Source organism: Halichoerus grypus, chromosome 2 (genome assembly GCF_964656455.1).
Source record: "Halichoerus grypus chromosome 2, mHalGry1.hap1.1, whole genome shotgun sequence".
Taxonomy (NCBI): domain Eukaryota; kingdom Metazoa; phylum Chordata; class Mammalia; order Carnivora; family Phocidae; genus Halichoerus; species Halichoerus grypus.
Genome location: NC_135713.1, coordinates 191,535,395 through 191,554,908, shown reverse-complemented (window position 1 = coordinate 191,554,908; position 19,514 = coordinate 191,535,395). Strand labels below are relative to the sequence as shown.

At 45.8% G+C, this 19,514-nt stretch overlaps 2 protein-coding genes across 2 annotated transcripts in view; one reads left to right on the top strand and one right to left on the bottom strand.

Annotated features, from left to right (window-relative positions):
• Positions 1-129: 129 nt before the first annotated feature.
• Positions 130-4,534, bottom strand: DNAAF19 (dynein axonemal assembly factor 19). Its single transcript, XM_036116825.2, has 4 exons — positions 4,231-4,534; positions 2,974-3,125; positions 2,416-2,548; positions 130-1,517 (listed from the first exon to the last, which is right to left on the bottom strand). Exons 2-4 carry the CDS (start codon positions 3,114-3,116, stop codon positions 1,065-1,067), a joined length of 729 nt encoding a protein of 242 aa, XP_035972718.1. The 5' UTR covers positions 3,117-3,125; positions 4,231-4,534; the 3' UTR covers positions 130-1,064.
• A 65-nt stretch (positions 4,535-4,599) lies between these two features.
• EFTUD2 (elongation factor Tu GTP binding domain containing 2) overlaps positions 4,600-19,514 on the top strand; it is a 40,670-nt gene continuing 25,755 nt past the window's right edge. The window contains exons 1-7 of the mRNA XM_036116824.2: positions 4,600-4,686; positions 7,526-7,634; positions 14,442-14,607; positions 16,320-16,398; positions 17,845-17,920; positions 18,401-18,466; positions 19,252-19,287. Of these exons, the coding sequence (XP_035972717.1) occupies positions 7,530-7,634; positions 14,442-14,607; positions 16,320-16,398; positions 17,845-17,920; positions 18,401-18,466; positions 19,252-19,287 (528 nt within the window). The 5' untranslated portion in view covers positions 4,600-4,686; positions 7,526-7,529. The remainder of the gene's footprint in view (positions 4,687-7,525; positions 7,635-14,441; positions 14,608-16,319; positions 16,399-17,844; positions 17,921-18,400; positions 18,467-19,251; positions 19,288-19,514) is intronic.

Sequence of the window (19,514 nt, the reverse complement as noted above, 5' to 3'; positions counted from 1 at the left end):
AGGGGGCGGGGCAAAACCAGGGCACTCAAGGCCTCACGGGGCTTCTAGAGATCACTGCCAAGAGCAGGTATCTATAGGAGAAAGGTTTGAGCAGCCAGAAGAGAAGCAAGAATCTGCAGAGGACGCGGCCAAAGGCAAGGCAATTTATTCCCACCTGATGTACAAGATGCCCTTCTCATGCTCCAGATGTGATCTTGAGGGAAAAACCATTCTAGAACCTGGCCCTCTCTCTCCTTTCTAGAACACTGGCACTCACCCAAGAATGGGTCAGGGGAAACCGGAATGAGAAGCAAGGGCACAGGTGCTAGAACAGGAAAATCTCTGCCTTCCCGCTTCAGGCCCTGCCTGCCTGCTTGGTGGAAAGGTCTTCCCTTTGGTTAATCCAGGAATTGAAGAAGACCCACCTGCCTGCACATCTGGCCGTCTGAAGCCTGGGAGGCTGGCCAGACCTAAGCTGATGGCTTGGGGCTTTCCCAGACACAACCTGCCCAGGAATTCAGACCCTGAGGAAAATACTACACCTCAATGAGGTAGCATTTGATTATTTGTCAATTAAATATGCATTCATTGATTTGGGGTATTCTTGTTAAGAGCTATGGAGATCAGTATTTGTTTATCATGGAAGACTGATGATTTTTCTTTTCTATTTTATTTATTTATTATTTATTTATTTATTTATTTATTTATTTATTTATTTATTTATTTATTTATTTATTTATTTATTTATGAGTAGAGGCTTTAACTGGTAATAGCCAGCATTTGGTTGGGTACACACTCATCTCTCAGGGCCACGGGCTAGAAGCTTGGCAGACTGTAAGGGTGGGAAGCAAAACTCAAGTTCTTGGGCCCTTGACCATCCTGTTGATCTACACAGTTCAGAATACTGAGCAACCAAGGTGGCTGGAGAAGTGGGGAAGATTCGATTCCTGCATATGTTCTGCCAATTCCAAGTTGAGAAGGGAATTAGGTGTGGCCTTCTCATTACAGTCCTGCAGAGCCCCCAGGACAACAAGCAAAAAACGCCTCCAGTGGCCACTGGGGGCCTCTGCAGGTAAATGGTCCTGTCAATCCACCTGGTACAGCCCTAGCAGCTCTTGCAGGAGCCTCTCCTCCTCCTGGAGCCCACCAGGCTGCTCCTCCAGACCCCGCTCCTTCTGGCTGAGCCCCTCCTTTGTGGGTCTGGGAGCACCCGTGGCCTGCAGCTTCTGAAACAGGCCTCTGCAGCTCTCTCTCTCCGCATGGCTCAGCAGGCTCAGGTTCAGGGTGAAGCGCCCAGTGCTGGCCAAGCTGTGCAGGATCCCTAGCACCACCAACCGGTCGGCTGGCCTCACATGATCCGCCAGGGCCACCAGCAGCTCCCCTAGAAGTCCAAACCCCACGTCCGCCTGGAAGAGGTGACCCAGCTTTGGACCTCCGAGCTGCAGCAGGGCCTGGTAGCGCTCTGGCCCGCTCCGCAAGTACCGCCGCCAATCACGGTAGAACTCTGCAGAGGTCTCAGGCTGGAAAAGTGTTTGCTCCTGCATCACAAGGAAGGGAAGAAAGTCCTGAGCTCTTCCAGCTGCTCTGCGGCAGGAAGAGAGTGACAGTGAGGGGAGCCTGTGGGTTTTCATCTTAGCTCTAGTGTTGCTCTCGGAGCACTAGGTAGGCTGTGGTCCCTGTGGGCCTGGTTTTCAGATCAGGGAACTGGAATGGGACAGGGAGGGAGGGCCCCAAGGAACCCAGGCCATGATTTGAGAATCTCAGTTGCACTAGGATTTTCCCACTGATGAATGTGCACATATGTGCACTGCTCTATGAGACTAAGTCAGGGGATGACTGGAAACCTCAGAAAGAGAGAAAGGAATTCAAGGTGAGTGTTAGAAATTTGACAGGCTGGGTCTCTCTCCCAACGCTGCCACAGTATCATTACACTATATACCATATAACCTGGGGGCAGAGCAACTCAAATCCGATCTGGGAGTGCAAGCCAACGGACTGAGTGAAGAAGACCTGCCTAGCCCACCTTTCTGACTGGTTCTGCCCAGCTTAACTCGCCCTCACCATCTGCTGGTTGCTTTTCTCTCTGGGATTGGTGGCAGAAACCTGCCTCTGTCAGTTTAACGTGAGAAAGAAGGAAGAAGTACGTGTCGTAAGAAGACAGGATTGGAGGGGCGCCTGGGTGGCTCAGTCGGTTAAGCGGCTGCCTTCGGCTCAGGTCATGATCCCAGGGTCCTGGGATTGAGCCCCGCATCGGGCTCCCTGCTCAGTGGGAAGCCTGCTTCTCCCTCTCCCACTCTCCCTGCTTGTGTTCCCTCTCTCCCTGTGTCTCTGTCAAATAAATAAATAAAATCTTAAAAAAAAAAAAAAAAAAGAAGACAGGATTGGAGGTTTAGGGCAGAGAATCCTACTGGGCTGAAGAGGCTGGGCCTCACCTACCTGGGAGATTTCAGTGGTCTCGTCCTGAGAGGTCCCTCTCTGAGTAGTGTGACAGTTCCAGGCCACAGTCCTCTTCCCTCCCATCTTGTCCTTCCGCTCCAGTGGCTTCAGATGTGATGCAAGGACAATACCCCTGTGGGCAAAGGACAGAGATCGGAGGATAGACTTCATGCTATCTGTGGATGTGAGGTGGCTGTACTTTGCATGATAGAGGCGAAACCTACCAGCAAGCCAATATGACAATAATAATAACAGCAACAATGGCTGACAGCTTTTGAGCACTTCCCATGTGCCAGACACTGTGCTCAAAATCTTACATGTAACAATTTCTTTAATCGTAACAATAGTCACTCTCTTTTACAGATGAGGAAGAGAGGTTCAGAGAGGTTAAATAACTTGCATAAGATCACACAGGTAGCAGAAGGTAGGGCCAGGACTGAGCCCAGAATTGTCTGACTTCAAAGCACATGCTCTTATCCACTATAGTCCACCATAACAGGAGGGTCTGAGAAAAATTGCATTAAGCTGAAAAAAAGAAAGAAATTGCATTAAGCCAACCTGAACTCCTCGTAGGAAGCCACCCTCTGCTCCACGGCCCGTAACTTGGCAGCATTCTCCCGTTTGTATTTCTCATCAGCACTGAGTGCAGCCTGCAGCTCTTTCTCCAAAGCCTTGAAGTCAATGATGTCATTCCTTTCCATGGTCTGTTTCTAGGAAGGCAAAGGGAATGGACGTCAGTGGAGGATCAGTATCAGGGAGGAGGATGTGTCTGCCTTCTTTGCCAGCCTACAAAACGACCCCAAAGCGCTCTGGATATCTTTCTACTTATCTTGGAGGGTGTTACAACAATCTAGTTCTCTATAGAGGGGAGCTGAGTTGCACAGTGAGGACTTGCTTACTTGTCACTGAAGATAGAACACAGAGTCTGACTTTCAGTTTGGAGCCCTGTCTTTTTTTTTTTTTTATGTTATGTTAATCACGATACATTATATCATTAGTTTTTGATGTAGTGTTCCATGATTCATTGTTTGCGTGTAACACCCAGTGCTCCATGCAAAATGTGCCCTCTTTAATACCCATCACCATGGAGCCCTGTCTTAATTTTGTTCTCTACCTCTAAAAGTATTTTAATTCTGGTGCTTCTGCTGAGGAGACATTTGGATCTCAGAATTCAGTCCCTTCACTCTTTCATATGGGTTCACTCTATAGCAAGTGACAGAGGACCTCCCACAAAAGCAGAACTGTTGTTAACTATACTCCTGAGTCCAGGAATAAAATTTCACCCATCATTCAGTGTTTTCAATGGGAAATGATACTTTTCACCCAAACCAGATGCAATGACTGAGTAGGAAATCAAGCAGAAGTGGCAGAGGAAGGGGTTCAGGGATCTCTGTTCCCAAATCCCTCCGTCCAGACCAGGGCTGGAGCACAGGTCTGTAGGTACTTGAGCAACCTCTTTAGCTCTGCCGCTTACTTCTGCAGCCTCTGCGTATGTGAGGCTGATTGATCCATTCTACCGGGAAATCACCTATATGGGTTCTAGTAGTGGCTCTGGCATTTACTTGCTGTGAGACCTCTCTGAACCTCAGACTTGTGGTGCGTTGAGCTAGATTCTGTGGCGGTGTCATCATCAACAGCCCTAAGGCAGGGAAGCAGGAGGTCTGCGACCAACCCCACAGCCCTTTCCCTTCACCCCAGCGTGGGTAAACCGAACACCGAGAAAGGGGCGGGGCAGGGTAGGAACTGAACTCAGGCGTCCCGGCTCCTGTCCAGTTCTATGCCCTCCCCAGTCATTGAAGAGAGAGAACAACTAACCCTTCCGCTCCCCAGCCCTTCACCCCAGGACCTCAGGCCTAGGTTTCCTTGCTTTCTTTGGGAATACCCAGATATGCCGGAACCGCACAGCTCAGCGTAGAGCAGCTGTGGTTGCTCAGCAACTGCTCCAACAGCCTGACCACGTGATCGTCCAGAAGGCCCCCTTTCAGGGTGGCTCCGAGGCGCCTGACCAGATTCATGCCTCCTCCGGCCTTAGTCTCTTTGGAGCAGCCCACGCCTTGGTTTGGGGGCTCTCGACTCCACGTCGCTGGTTCCTGGGTCCGCGGCCGGCATTCCTCCCAGCCGGTCCTCAGGCAGAGGGCTGTCCTCGGGGCAGAAACGCGACGGCGGCGTCGGCGGGGTCCTTCCGGACGGCGGGCGCAGCGGAGCGGCGGCGTGGGGCGGAAGCGCGGTCTCGGGCGGCGGACTTGGAGCTTCAGGCTAAGCGGGCGGCAGGTGAGCTGGCGCGGGTCAACGGCAGGAGAAAGTTGCTGGGATGGGAAATTAAATAATGTCAGATCTGGAAGAGACGTTGTAGGTTTTCTGCCCCCTTTCACTTTACAGATGGGTAAACTGAAGCGTGGAGCGGGAAAGGGAATGAAAGACACCCCCCACACAGCACATACCTCGATTCCGGGGTTCCCTCAGTGCCGACCATCCGTAAAATCCCTTCCCCGGGCAAGGGTCGTTGTCTTACTCCCTCTTCCATCTGTGCCTTCTTCATCCCTTCTCTACCAAGCTCCCTCCGTCCTTATTCTGTATTCGTTTGGGAGCCTGCGTTATAGCGGGAAGCTACAATGAGGTTTGGCCACCAGTTTTGTGCAACTATGGGCAAGTCTTCTACCTTCTCTGTGCCTTGTAGGAGTTATTCTGTCATCATTCAACAAATACTTATCGAGGTCTTGTTTTGTGCCAGCACAGTTCTAAGTGGGAAAAAAAAAAAGTATTTGCTTAAATTGTAGGTGGGGAGATGATAGTGAAAGTGACGTGAATAGATATATATGAGCTAGGGGCTAGTACTACTACCAATAAAATAATAATAAAACAGTGAAAGTGGGGATTGGAGAGTGTGTGTAGGGAGGACTGTTTTAGCGTGACATTTTCAGAGGTGACATTTTAGTAGGGACCTGAGTGAAATGAAGGAACAAGGTATAAATATCCAAGGGAAGAGCATTTCGGAAGAGAATTTCAAGTGTAAAGGCTCTGGAGCAGAAATGAGCTTGATTTGTTCCACGAGCGGCCTTTTATAAAAATGTGTGCAGGCACTTCATGGATCTTGGGAGAATGAAATGAGCACAGATGTGATAGCTCTTGGGAAATAAAAAGAATCTCTATGCATATGAAAGTTTCCATTGTAATTTACATTTAATTACAAGTCCCTGGAGCTAGTCCTTTACTTGAGATAAATACCACTATCTCAAAATAAAATATTCCATTCCGTTAACATCGCGTTCCTGCTTATGCAAGGTGCTATGTTGGGCATTGGCAGGAAGGCACAAGGAACACAGGGTTCCTGTATTCAAGAAGAGCCAAAAAATAATGCTTGCTGACATTTATTGAGCCGGGGACTTTGATAAATTGTTTACACGGACTATTTTGTTTAAATCTCATAACTTCACGCAATGGGGATTACTCACTCCATTTTCCAGTTGAGGAAATAGATTTGGAGAAGTGAAGTAACTAACCTGAAAGTACCTAGTTAGTTAGTGACAAAGTTAGGATTCAAATGTAGGCCTTTCAACCCCAGCGCCCTAACCCTTACACCACCTCTGGTTTGTTATTACTTATAAACTGTAGGGTTGTTGGGGAGGTTAATTAGTAGTTAACTGCCATTCAAGGCAGAGTTAAATGCTGATTAAGGTACAAAAGGCTATAGCAGTGTAGGGGAGTGAGAAATTGAGGATCTAGAAAAGCTTGAAGGAGGTGGCATTTGAATTGTTACTTTGAAGGGAATTTCAGTAATTGAAGTGGAGAAGACCACGGAATACTTATTAATTACAAAGAGAAAACAAGAACTTTACATTGGAAAAGCCTGGCAGACACCACCATCATCAAGTAATTAAATGAACATCATAACTAATGGGACAGATTAAAATCTTGTACCACCTGATAGGAGATGCACTGAAAAGAACACCACATTGCTTCTGAGATATTCCTGCTAAAAATGCAAAACCTGACTCCCAATCGTGAGGAAACATCAGATGTACCCAAATTAAGGGACATTATACAAAAACCAGTCGCCTGTAATCTTCAAAAGCACCAGGTTGTAAAAGTCAAGGAGAGACTGAGGAGCTGTTCCTGAGTGCAGGAGACTAGACACATGACCATTAAATGCAAACATGTGATCCTGGATTGAATCCTTTGCTGTGCAGGACATTATTAGAACAGTTTGTTCTAGGGGCCCCTGGGTGGCTCTGTCGGTTAAGTGTCCAACTCTTGATCTCAGCTCAGGTCTTGATCTCAGGGTCATGAGTTCAAGCCTGGCGTTGAGCTCCACGCTGGGCGTGCAGAGCCTACTTAAAAAAAAAAAAAAGTACAGTTTGTTCTAATAATGGAGGTCTGTGGATTAGGTGGTAGTAATGTCTCACTATTAATTTTCTGATTTTGACTGTCATATTGTGGTTATGTGGGAAAACGTCCTTGTTTGTAGGAATCACACACACTAAAGCAGGGGTTGGCAAACTTTCTATCAAGGGCCAAATAGTAAATATTTTAGGCTTTGTGGGCCATATGGTCTCAGAACTACTCAACTTTGCTGTTACAGTGTGAAAGCAGCCACAGACATTATAAATGTATGAGCCTGGCTGTGTTCCAATAAAGCTGTTTTTATAGACACTGAAATTTGAATTTTATATAATTTGCACATACCATGAAATATTCTTTTGATATTTTTCAACTATTTAAAAATGTAAAAGACATTTCTAGCTTGGGGGCTGTGTGAAAACAGGCAGCAGGCAAGGTTGGCCCCAGGCCATAGTTTGCCAACTCCTGCATTCAGGTATTAGGAGGTGATGAAGCACTGTGTCAGCAACTTATCCTCAAGTAATTTAGGAAAAAGAAAAATACTTGTGCTATTTTGCAACTTTCTGGTATTTTAAGTTAAAATTTTTTTAGTATAATAAGAGTGGGAGAAGAGAATGTAAACAGTGAGGAGGAGCAGTCAGTAGGTTGGTCTAACTGGAGAGGAGATGTGTTGAAGGGATATGGTCAACCATAAGGTTAGAAATGCGGGGCCGTGTTGTGGAGGCCTTGGTTACCTCGCTAGAATCTAACGCCTCTTTTCCTTGAATTTTAGCATCATGGATACTGACTTGTATGATGAGTTTGGGAATTATATTGGACCAGAGCTTGATTCTGATGAAGATGATGATGAATTGGGGAGAGAGACCAAAGATCTTGATGAGGTAAAACAAATATATTGCTGTTTTCATCTCTCTCTTTAAAAAAAATGCGGGGGGGGGGGGCAGTGAATCCTCTGTGCTCCCATAATATTCTGTGTACATCTCTCACATTGCACCTTTTAAATATATGACTCGTTGGGGTCTTATGCTGCCCTTAAGAAAGCTTAGCTACTGAAGTTCCAAAAGGGGATATAAGGTAGTTTCATGGGTGGTTGTGGTTTTATAATACGAGCTCTGGTTTATCGGGTAGTAGCTCTCCTTCCATTTACCTGAAGTTCTTTTTGACAGTTACGAGTAATAGGAGCTTAGAAAAGGTGGTCAGTTTCTCCAGGTGCAGCTGCACTGCAACTTCCTCATAAGCTTGGGTTTTGAAAGGTGAATAAAAGCAATAGAAAGGGAAGATACAGGGGTGCCTGGGTGGCTCAGTCACCTAAACGTTTACCTTCGGCTCAGGTCACGATCCCAGGGTCCTGGGATGGAGCCCCATGTCGGGCTCCCTGCTCAGCGGGGAGTCTGCTTCTCCCTCTGCCCCCCCCCCACTTATGCTCTCTCTCTCATAAAAAAAGGGGGGGTACAGATTCTTATGACTCCCTTCAGGAGAGCTATGGAGGATGGTCCAGAGTGGTCTGAGGCTTGCAAAAGACATCAAAGGTGGCTTTCATGTGTTAGCAATGTCCAGAACAAGATGAACAAGAGTTAGATGGGCCCACTGCTTATCAATGGAGGTGTGATATTAACAGGATGGCGGGAAAGCAGAACAACAGTCCGTCTGCTCCATTAGCGAAAATGTCTTTCAAATTAGAAAAAATAGAATAAACACTGGAAGAAGAAAATTGAAGCCTTCTAGGTGAGGTGAAAAGAGAGCATCTTGCAGTTTTAGGTGTGTTCAAGTCTTCGGGTTCAGATGAATTATATCCTGGGTCGGTGTGGTGGGGGAGACCTGGCAGAGTGAAGCCGAGAGAGCCATTGTGGCCGTTTTTAATGAACTGGGGAATGGCTGTGGTGCTAGCAAGTGAATCAGGCAACTTTTCTACTTTTCAAAGTTGAAGATAATGGCACTACATTTCAGAAACTACCGACTAGTATGTGTGGATGTAAAAATGATGGAAGGAATTTTAAAACAAATGATTGTTAAACTCTTAGGAAGCTCATGTGAGTTTTATAAAAATGATTTTCTCGATATGATTACTAGATTGAGTTATAGGTTGGGTATGCTGTGGATATTATGTATCTTGATTTGAATAAGGCATTTGAAGTTTTTAATTTTTTTTATAAACCAGGTTTTTCTTTTTAAAAATATTTTAAAGAGGTAGTTTTCATTTTATAAGCAATTTGTGAATACATTCTCATGCAGATCAAATAGAAAGAAAGTCTTCTTGGTCCTTATTCCATTTCACTTTTCGTAAGGTAATCATTATAACTCATGATGTCCCTGTGGAAAGAATAGGGGTTGGGTCATAATAAAGTTAGGAGAGGTCACAGCTGATAGAACAGTGAGACCCAAAGAGTGTTGATTAATGGATCACCACCAGAGGTGACATGCCCCAGGCATCCATGCTTGGTCCCATTCTTTTCAACCTTTTTGTTGTTGTTTATTTATTTATTTATTTTTAAGATTTTGTTTATTTATTTGATAGAGACAAAGTGAGAGAAGGAACACAAGCAGGGGGAGTGGGAGAGGGAGAAGCAGGCTTCCTGCTGAGCAGGGAGCCCGATGCGGGGCTCGATCCCAGCACCCTGGGATCACGACCTGAGCCGAAGGCAGACGCTTGACTACTGAGCCACCCAGGCGCCCCTCTTTTCAACCTTTTTATCAATGGTGTAGGTGAAGATAGAGAAGGGAAGTTTATAAAATTCACACATGACATAAGCTAACACACTGGATAAGAGATTCTAAATTCAGAGTGATCTCAACATACTTGAATTCCAGGCTAAGTAAATAAATTCATTCATTCATTAAGTATTTGTAATCACTTGTATTTGTAATCACTTACTATTTCCAAGGAATCATGATACAGAGAGAGCCAAGGCACTGTCTCTGCCCTCCAGGAACCTACTGCTCACCAGGGGAGATGAAGTACAAAAAAATATTTATAGTACGAAGCAGGGAAGGACAAGTACCATTTAGATTATTTTATCATCTTATTTTTATGGTTTTTTTTAAAGATTTTATTTTTAAGTAATCTCCACACCCAACGTGGGACTCACACTCACAATCCGGAGTCAAGAGTTGTGTGCTCCACCAACCCAACCAGTCAGGTGCCCCATTCAGATCATTTCAACTTAGTAATACAGTAATAGTTAATAAGGGGGGATCACTTCTGGCTGGGATGACCGAGAAGGGTATCTGAGGAAGTGACGTTCATAGTGGAGCCGAAGACTGACGAGGCATCTGTAGGGATAGGAAGTGGAGTGATTAATGGTTGCCTTCGTTTTGGGGCATGGAATTGGGGAGTGATGGCCAAAGGGTACAGGGTTTCTTTTTGGGGTGACAATCTGACATCGTTTGTGGTGATGGTTGCACAGCTCTGAATATACTAAAAACCACTGAATTGTGCATTGAAAATGAGTGAATTGTGTGAAGTGTGAATTCTGTTTCACTAAAGCTGTTAGAAATCCTTTAAAGCAAAAGGGCCACCTAGGCCCTGTGTGAACATTTTCACCTCAGTACCAAGTGTTGAGTTCATCCCACTCTGGTTCATGCTCCTCGGTATTGTTGCTTGTGCAGGGCTCTGCTCTTGTTTCATTAACTTACTAATTCCTTTGTGTCTCTTTCTCATGCTATTACTGTAGTAATTGTAGCATGTGCGTGTGAATTTTTGTATGAGCTACAAAATGTGAATGTTTGCATTATTAATGTAAATACCGTAAGTGGTAGTGGCTTGTCTGCATCTTTCTGCTTCTCACTTTTGCCACCCAGCATTGTGGTAAGTGTTGTGGTTTAGGATCCATCTCTGGTGCTGTGTGTCTGTCTGGTCTGGCTTCTGACTGCTGCTCAGTAATCCCTGGTGTGCATTACTTTCTTATCGATGGGCACCAGGGTGACCTGCCACCAGCCTCCCCTCATACAAATAACGCTGCAGTGCATATTCGCAGATATGTCCCTCCCGCACCATGTGAAAATGTCTTTGAGTTACATTCCTAAAAGCAGAGTTGCTGATCATAGGATCATGTACATACTGAATGTGTTTATACTTAGTTAAGGGGTTTTTACTAAGTGCAATCAGATTGTTCCTCCACTTACCAGCACTAGTCCATACTCCTCCCAGCAGAGTGAGAGTTCCTGTGGCCTCCCAGTCCACATGGAAGATTTGCATGCACAGATTTTTTTATTTTTTTATGTTTACCTTTTTTTAAGATTTTATTTATTTGAGAGAGAGAGGTAGTGAGAGAGAGAGCATGAGCAGCGGGGAGAGGGAGAAGCAGGCTCCCTGCCAAGCAGGGAGCCTGATGTGGGACTCAATCCCAGGACCCTGGGATCACAACCTGAGCCAAAGGCAGACACTTAACCGACTGAGCCACCCAGGCGCCCGGCACAAATTTTTTTAAAAACATTGTTTTTATTTTTTTTATTTTTTTTAAAGATTTTATAAAAACATTGTTTTTAAAGATTTTATTTATTTGAGAGAGAGCAAAAGCAAGAGAGATCACAGAGGGAGAGGGAGAAGCAGACTCACCGCCAAGCAGAGAGCCCGATGCAGGGCCCGATCCCAGGGCCCTGAGATCATGACCTGAGCCAAAGGCAGATGCCCAACCAACTGAGCCACCCAGGTGCCCCTAAAAACATTTTTTATTGAAGTATATAATAGTAAAGAGATGTGTAGGATTTTGATAATGGAGACAGGAGAGAAAGAAGGACATTCTTTTTTTTTTTAAGATTTTATTTATTTGACAGAGAGAGACAGAGCGAGAGAGCAAACACAAGCAGGGGGAGTAGGAGAGGGAGAAGCAGGCCTCCCCGTGGAGCAGGGAGCCCGATGTGGGGCTCGATCCCAGAACCCTGGGATCACGACCTGAGCCGAAGGCAGACGCCCAACGACTGAGCCACCCAGGTGCCCCAAAGAAGGACATTCTTGAAAGGAGTGCAGTGAGCAGGGGCCCAGAGGTAGCACGTTAAGAGGAAATGATTCCTCCTCCCAATTTCAAAGCACAGTCCCTGGAGGACGGCTGTAGGAGTGAAGCACAGAGGAGGGACCAGACCCTAAGGCCTCGAGTGGAGAACAGGGAGGGAGGGGTAACATGATCAAAGCAACATGCTGGGACCCTTCCTTTAGTGAGGGGAGAGTCAGGAGGAGTGGAAGGGTGCACAGGTGTGGAGTTAGAGGGGAGAAATTGGGGTGGGTGGGATGATTAGCGGAACACTGGTTATTAACAGACAAATAGAAATGAGAAAAAGACACTTGCATAGTTTTATTTTAGACTTGTCAAGTTTGAGTTACCAACAGGACACCCAGCTAGAAATAATTACAGGTAGTTGGAAATTATTACATAAAATCCTACAATTAGATGCAAAATGCATTCAGCAGTATGGGGCAGGAGGAAACTGGCTTGATAGCTGTTTGGGGGCCCCCGTGAGTAGGATATGTACGGCTATCCAAAGAGCTAATGTAATGTCAGACTGCATTAATTGAAGAAGAGCGTAAGGATGGTAGGAGGCAGCCAGTCAGCACACCACTGGAGAGTTTTTTGTTCTTTTTAAGAAAGCATTTGACATGCCGGGATTTGTGTGAAGGAAAACGGGCTCCCACCAGTACCTCTACCTGCCTCCCTGCATCTGTGCCATATGCCTTCCCTCCTGTTCTTAGGGATGGTTTGTTTGTGTTGTTATCTACTAGAAACTAGGTCCCACCCCTTCTCACCTGCACGAGACCAGCACCCCAGCAGTCCGTCCCCCCCGTCCCCCCCCCCCGCCCCGCTCCTGTGTCAGTTTTCCCTCTGCTAGATCATCCCCGTCAGCATACAGACATGCTGGTATTTCTCTGAATGCATCCCATTACCCTGCTTCCCACTGCAGCATGCCTCAAAACAGTTTTTGATACTTGCTGTCTCCACATCCTCTCAAACCCATTTCTGTCCTCTGCCTCTCCCGTTTCACAGCGCCAGTGACCTCGGCCCCAGGCCCCATCCTCCTCTTACTTGACCTGTCTGCAGCCTCTGACCGACCTGGCTGATAACTCCCTCCTTAAAATCTCCTCTTCCATTGGCTTCCATGGAACCCCCTGGTTTTCCTTCTCCTCACTGGCCCGTTCCTTCTCCATCTTTGCTGCTGGGGACTCCTCATCTCCCTGACCTCTAAATGTCAACAGACCCCAAGGCTCCGTTCCTCATACCTCTTCTCTTAGTACGCTTACTCCCTGGTGATCTCTTCCACTCTATCAGATGCATTCTGTTCACTAAGGACTCTCAAACTTCTATGCTGTTCTCCTCTTCCTTGCTAATCCTCTTGGCCCAGGTCCTTCGCATTTGTTGTTCCAGTCAACTAGAATGCTCTTCCTCAGCCATTTGTAGAGCTTCTCTCTTCCTTCAGAGTTTTACTCAAATGTCATCACCTCTTTTTTTTCCATTGCTGTATTATCAACACTAGAGCAGCGTCTGGTACATAGTAAGTGCCCAGGAGGTATTTGTTGAGGGGCACCGGGGTGTCGCAGTCGGTTAAGCTCTGACTCTTGGTTTTGGCTCAGGTCATGATCTCACAAGTGATCTCAGTGTTGTGAGATTGAGCCCCTTGTCAGGCTTCACACGGAGTCTGCTTCAGACTATCTCTCCTCCTCCCTTTGCCCCTCCACCTGCTCGCTTACCCTCGCTCACTCTCTCTCAAATAAATAAATCTTTTTTTAAAAAAAGGTATTTGGAGCGCCTGGGTGGCTCAGTCATTGGGCATCTGCCTTCGGCTCAGGTCATGATCCCAGGGTCCTGGGATCGAGCCCCGCGTCGGGCTCCCTGCTCCGCGGAAAGCCTGCTTCTCCCTCTCCCACTCCCCCTGCTTGTGTTCCCTCTCTTGCTGTGTGTCTGTCAAATAAATAAATAAAATCTTAAAAAAAGAAAGAAAGAAAGAAAAAAAAAAGTGCCTGCATGTGGTCGATGGCTGTTAACTATTTACTGAGTGAATGATTGGACAATCAGGCTACGTTTCCTCTCATGTAATTCCAAACTGTGTTGTGCTCTCGTGCGCTGCCCACGTGAGCACTGAGGAGACATCGCCGCAGAGCAGACATGTAGCAGAACCTTGAAGTATTCAGACCCTTCGGCCCAGCAGTTTTGCTAATAGAAATTATCCTAAAGAAACAAGGAGTAATGTTTCAATACAGGCGTGCAAAAAGTGGTTCATTATGCGCGCCTGGGTGGGTCAGTCGGTTGAGCGTCTGCCTTTGGCTTGGGTCATGATCTCAGGGCTTGGGATCGAGTCCCACGTCGGGCTGCTTGCTCAGCGGGGGGTCTGCCTCGCCCTCTGCCTGCAGCTCCCCTTGCTTGTGCTCTCTCTTTCTCTATGTGTCAAATGAATAAATAAAATCTTAAAAAAAAAGGATATGCTATGATAAGCCATTTGTTTTCTCCAGTCTCGATCCACTTGTGACCGGTGGCCCACATTTAAGAAGGGGCTAGCTTGAAGGCGGAGAGCCGTCGGTAGCCATGGCTTACTGTGAAGGATCACATAAGAGCAGGACCTGCCCTGCTGACTCTTTGGCACAGAACTCAAAATAAGAAGCTGCCAAGCCTGGGGAGTCATTGCTCTTAACTCGTATAACGTAGACAGTCACTGAGAAGGAAGGTGCACACCTCTCCTGCCCTCCTCCCCTCTCTTGCTCTTAGATGGACGATGACGATGACGACGATGATGTAGGAGACCATGATGAGGACCACCCTGGGATGGAGGTCGTGCTGCACGAGGACAAGAAGTACTACCCCACAGCTGAGGAGGTGTACGGCCCTGAGGTGGAGACCATCGTTCAGGAAGAAGACACCCAGCCTCTCACCGGTAAGTCCGGAGGCACTGGGTTGGGAGAGGTGAGATGGAGTCTGGAAAACTTCAGGTCATAGCTGTCAGCAGTGTTGAAAGTTCAGTGAATGATTCAACTCTCTCTACTACTTTCAGGTACTGCTTCTGGATTGAGATTCCTTTCACCCTGTTTTAATATTCAGTACAACTCGTAGCTTGTTACAAAGCAAATGGGAGTTATTTCTTTATTTACTGAATATCTGTTTAGGTGCTTAAAGACTATTTTTGTTTGTTTTGGGGTTTTGGGTTTTTGTTTTGTTTATTATTTATTTTTAAAGATTTTATTTATATCTTTGTCAGCACAAGCAGGGGGAATGGCAAGCAGAGGGAGAAGCAGGCTCCCCGCTGAGCAGGGAGCCTGATGTGGGACTTGATCCCTGGACCCTGGGATCATGACCTGAGCCGAAGACAGACACTTAATTAACTGAGCCACCCAGGCGCCCCTGTTTTGTTTTTTATGTAGGCTCCATGCCCGGCATGGAACCCAACAATGGACTTGAGCTTATGACCCCGAGATTAAGACCTGAGCTGAGATCAAGAGTTGGACACTTAACCGACTGAGCCACCCAGGTGCCCCAACTTAAAGACTATTTTTAAGTTCTCCCTCTGGTGTGATCTGTTTTTCCATCGAAATCATCCTAACTCCTAGGGACGCCTGGGTGGCTCAGTCGTTAAGCATCTGCCTTCGGCTCAGGTCATGATCCCAGTGTCCTGGGATCGAGCCCCACATCGGGCTCCTTGCTCAGCAGGGAGTCTGCTTCTCCCTCTCCCACTCCCCCCCTCTTGTGCTCTCTCTCTCTCTCTCTCTGAAATAAAATAAAATAAAATATTTAAAAAAAAGAAAAGAAAAGAAATCATCCTAACTCCTTTAACCAGTCCTCACAGTGCCAATTTTCTACTTCTTACAGCCTTTTCATTGATCTTCTGAGAAGTGGTTAGATTTTATAAATGCAAGGAGAGGTTTTTCTTCTTTTTTTTTTTTTTTTTTTTTTTAAAGATTTTTTATTTATTTATTTGAGAGAGACAGAATGAGAGAGAGCAAGCACATGAGAGGGGGGAGGGTCAGAGGGAGAAGCAGACTCCCTGCCGAGCAGGGAGCCCGATGCGGGACTCGATCCAGGGACTCCAGGATCATGACCTGAGCCGAAGGCAGTCGCTTAACCAACTGAGCCACCCAGGCGCCCGCAAGGAGAGGTTTTGAACTGACATTGACCTCAGCCTATATCCAGTCCCTCTCCCTTCCTCCCACAAAATGAAGTCCAAACTTCTCAGTCCACAGTTCCAGATCCTTCACTGTCTAGTGCCAAACAGCATTTCCAGAACTTGTTTCAACATATGAGTAGTCCTTGAGAATAACATAAATTGATGTCACATATACATTATGAAAACTCAGTCTAGGGGCGCCTGCATGGCTTAGTCGGTTGAGCATCCGACTTTTGGTTTTGGCTCAGGTCATGGCCTCAGGGTCGTGAGATCAAGCCCTGCATCAGGCTCCATACTCAGCGGGGAGTCTGCTTGAGAGTCTCTTTCTCCTTCCTCAGCCCTTCCCCCTGCACGCTCTCTCTCCCTCTCAAATAAATAAATAAATATTAAAAAAAAATAAAATGAAAGTTCAGTCTAATGGAATGGGGCTCTGTATTTTTATGTTTTATGCCAACCTGCACATCACTACTTTTTTTCCCCCCCGCTAGAACCTATTATTAAGCCAGTGAAAACCAAGAAATTCACTCTGATGGAGCAGACATTACCTGTCACGGTGTATGAAATGGAGTAAGTTATAAGGTCTCTCTGCCTCTCTGCACAAATAGTGTGGGTTCATTTTTCTGTGGAGGTAGGATGTGGTTTGTGGTTGAAGTAGCTAGTGAATTGAAAAAGCAAAAATCCTCTCCTACAATTTGTCAGAATTTTCCTTGAGCATACGGTTGCTGGAAAAGTTAAGCCAATCTTAAATTTTCTTTTGGATCTCATTCAGATCTCGGCCTTTTCTCTTCCAACCCTTTAGTTGGGTATTAGAAGCCGGCCTTTGAGGCAGAACTGGGTATTGTAATCATCAGTGTTGGGGCCACCAGAGCCTATTTTGACTTGGTAAGATTGCTTAGTGTTTGGGGAGTATAACAACTCTTTATTTTGGAGAGGAGGGTACAAGTAGGTGGATACATGTGTAGAGTAGTTTAGACTCTTCATACTGCAGGCTTTCTGAAAATACTTTCATTGATGAAATGCACTGGTAAGGTCCTCCTATATTGAAGTGCTTGGGACTTATTATTAGATAATGAAACTCCTTTTTTTTTTTTTTTAAACATATTGACATTTAGTATGTCCGAAAGAGTGGGATCTCTTCTGAATGGTCAGCTTACCTGCCAACATTCAGCCATTTTTTAAACAACTTTTCAGTTGTCTTTAGAACTTTCTTCAGCTTCCCTTGTGTTCTCAATGGTGATTTTTTTTAAAATCTCAAATCTTTGAAAGTGTCCTAGATGTTTCAAAGAGCCAAAGTCCTCTGAAGGCTACTTGCCATGAGTTAATGTGGGTGATAAGCAAGAAAGACAGTGCTGGTTTTGATCAAGTTGGAACTCCTCAGCATCATTAATGAGATGGAGTTTTCTGAAAAGTTTTGTTAACCAGCTCTGAGGGCAATTTCAAAAGAGAAGCTGGGGTGCCTGGGTGGCTCCGTTGGTTAAGTGTTCCACTCTTGATTTTGGCTCAGGTCGTGATGTCAGAGTTGCGGGATTGAGCCCTACGTCAGACTCTGCGCTCAGCACGGAGTCTGCTTATCCCTCTCTCTCTCTGCTCCTCCCTCCCTCACCCCCCCTTCTCTCTATCTCTAAAATTTTTTAAATCTTAAAAAGAGAAGCTCTCAAAGTAATTTTAAGTCCCCTTTGCATTAATAGAATAAATGCATAAATGGAATAAATGTAACCTGAGGGTTTTGAAAGGAACAGTGCTTGTGTATGTGTGTGCGTGCATGCTGGTATTTGGTTTTGCTTTTCTTGTTTGCTTTTGAAATCTCATTTCGTGGGTTGTGTTACTTCATGGAAAAGTGTCTTCCATTTCCAGAGCCAGACCAGTGTAGATACAGAAATTCATGTCTGCCTCTGAGCATTCTCCAGTTGGTCTGAAAGTTGTTCCTGACAAAATACGTGAAACACCTTTGCACCACTTCCCATTTGGAAGCTTTTGCCAAAGTCCCTTTTCTCTTTTCCTTTCTCCTTTCAGTTTCTTGGCAGATCTGATGGATAACTCGGAACTCATCAGAAATGTGACCCTCTGTGGCCATCTCCACCATGGCAAGGTGAGAGAATTTTCAGCTACTGGGAACAGGATTTCTCTTCGTTCCTGCTCATTTTTTCAGCCCTCAGAGTCACAGGTTGGGGTTTGAGGCCATAATGCTGGATCTCCTGACTCTGGGGGGCCTCCGTGCCTAGTGGGAAACCTGCTGTGAAATTCTAGCTTTTCCTGAGCAGCAGATGGAGCCTATTTCTAAGCCACTTGCAGCCTTGTGTCTACATCTGGACAGAAGAGGGGAAATTGAGCCTTACTCTGATTTTATAAGTTTTCATTTCCTGGGGGAATGCTTGTCCAAGAAAGATTTCATCTTTCATTTGAAAATAATCCTATGGCTTCAGTGTTAATCCCTTGCTGCCCCATAATCCTCCTTGCTCTCCTCTTGCTCTCCTTATCCCTAAATTATGTGGTATATTGGGCACTGAGAGAAGGGTAGAGTGGATTTTCCTTTGTGCTTAGCAGATCTTAACCTTCTCTTCCCTTTCAGACGTGTTTTGTAGATTGTTTAATAGAGCAGACTCACCCGGAAATCAGGAAGCGCTACGACCAAGATGTAAGTAGAAAATCTGTGGAAGGAACAAAAAAAAAAAAAAGAAAATCTGTAGAAGGTTTAGGATGAACCATTCATAATGTACAGGGGTGTCTCTCTCCTTCCCCTTCCTTCCACCTTCCCACTCTCATAAATAATGACGCCTACAAAGTGCTGCTTTATAATTGTAATCTCTATTCATAGCTTTAAAGAAAGTAATTTTAACTTTCTTAGGAGCATAGAGAATATTAACCTGCAGTATTTTTGGATGATCTCTTCTGCACTTGGGATCTTTCCTCTGTTCTGATATATCCTGACTTTTATAGCCTATTCTTTCCTGTCATGGTATTTATAGCCTACTCTATAAATATAATACAATTGGACCTTGTTGTTTCCATGATAAATTTAAATGCCAGTGAATGAGGCCAAATGTGGCCGCAAGTCTCAGTGCAATAAATGCTCCATGTCTGCTAGATTGAGTGTTTTGACATGCGGGGGGTTCCATAAAGGCTGGATGTGTCTCCCTTTACCACTTCAGAATTCAGTGCATTTGATAAAATTTAGCTCTCCAGCCATACCTGGTCCTCATTGATCACCCTAACCCCCCCAAAAACACCCATCCAGGAACATTTTCCATCTGAGAGGGCACTGGTTTTATTGTCTGGAATTTCGGTAGGATACCCTTCTGTCTTCCCTGTATCCTCCTGAGGCAGAAAGGGGAGCTGGTGGAGGAAGGCGATTAATGGTTTGTGTGGGAGAGGAGTCTGGAGTCAGGTGGTAACAGCGCTTCTTTTTTTTTTTTTTTAAAGCTGTGCTATACTGACATCCTCTTCACAGAGCAAGAGGTAAGTGTGCCTGGGGAAATCTGACTGTTGCCCACACTGGACCCAGCGGGTCCAGTTCTGCAGGGAATGTGGGGGAGCCTTTATGTTAACACTTTGCTCTGTACTGCACCCCCTCTCTCTTTCCCATCTCACACCTCTTTATCTCGTAGCTTCTGCCGGTCATCCCCTGATCTAGTACTTGAAAGAGAGCGGGGCAGGCAAGCGGTAGGGTAGGTGGAGGGACCTTC

What these genes read in the sequence shown, in the direction of transcription:
- DNAAF19 (XM_036116825.2), bottom strand. Translation starts at nt 3,116, where the DNA reads ATGGAAAGGAATGACATCATTGACTTCAAGGCTTTGGAGAAAGAGCTG. An exon ending in GCTTCCTACGAGGAGTTCAG is followed by an intron (nt 2,549 to 2,973) that starts GTTGGCTTAATG and finishes CTTTGCCCACAG; the next exon opens with GGGTATTGTCCTTGCATCAC. An exon ending in AGACCACTGAAATCTCCCAG is followed by an intron (nt 1,518 to 2,415) that starts GTAGGTGAGGCC and finishes CTTGTGATGCAG; the next exon opens with GAGCAAACACTTTTCCAGCC.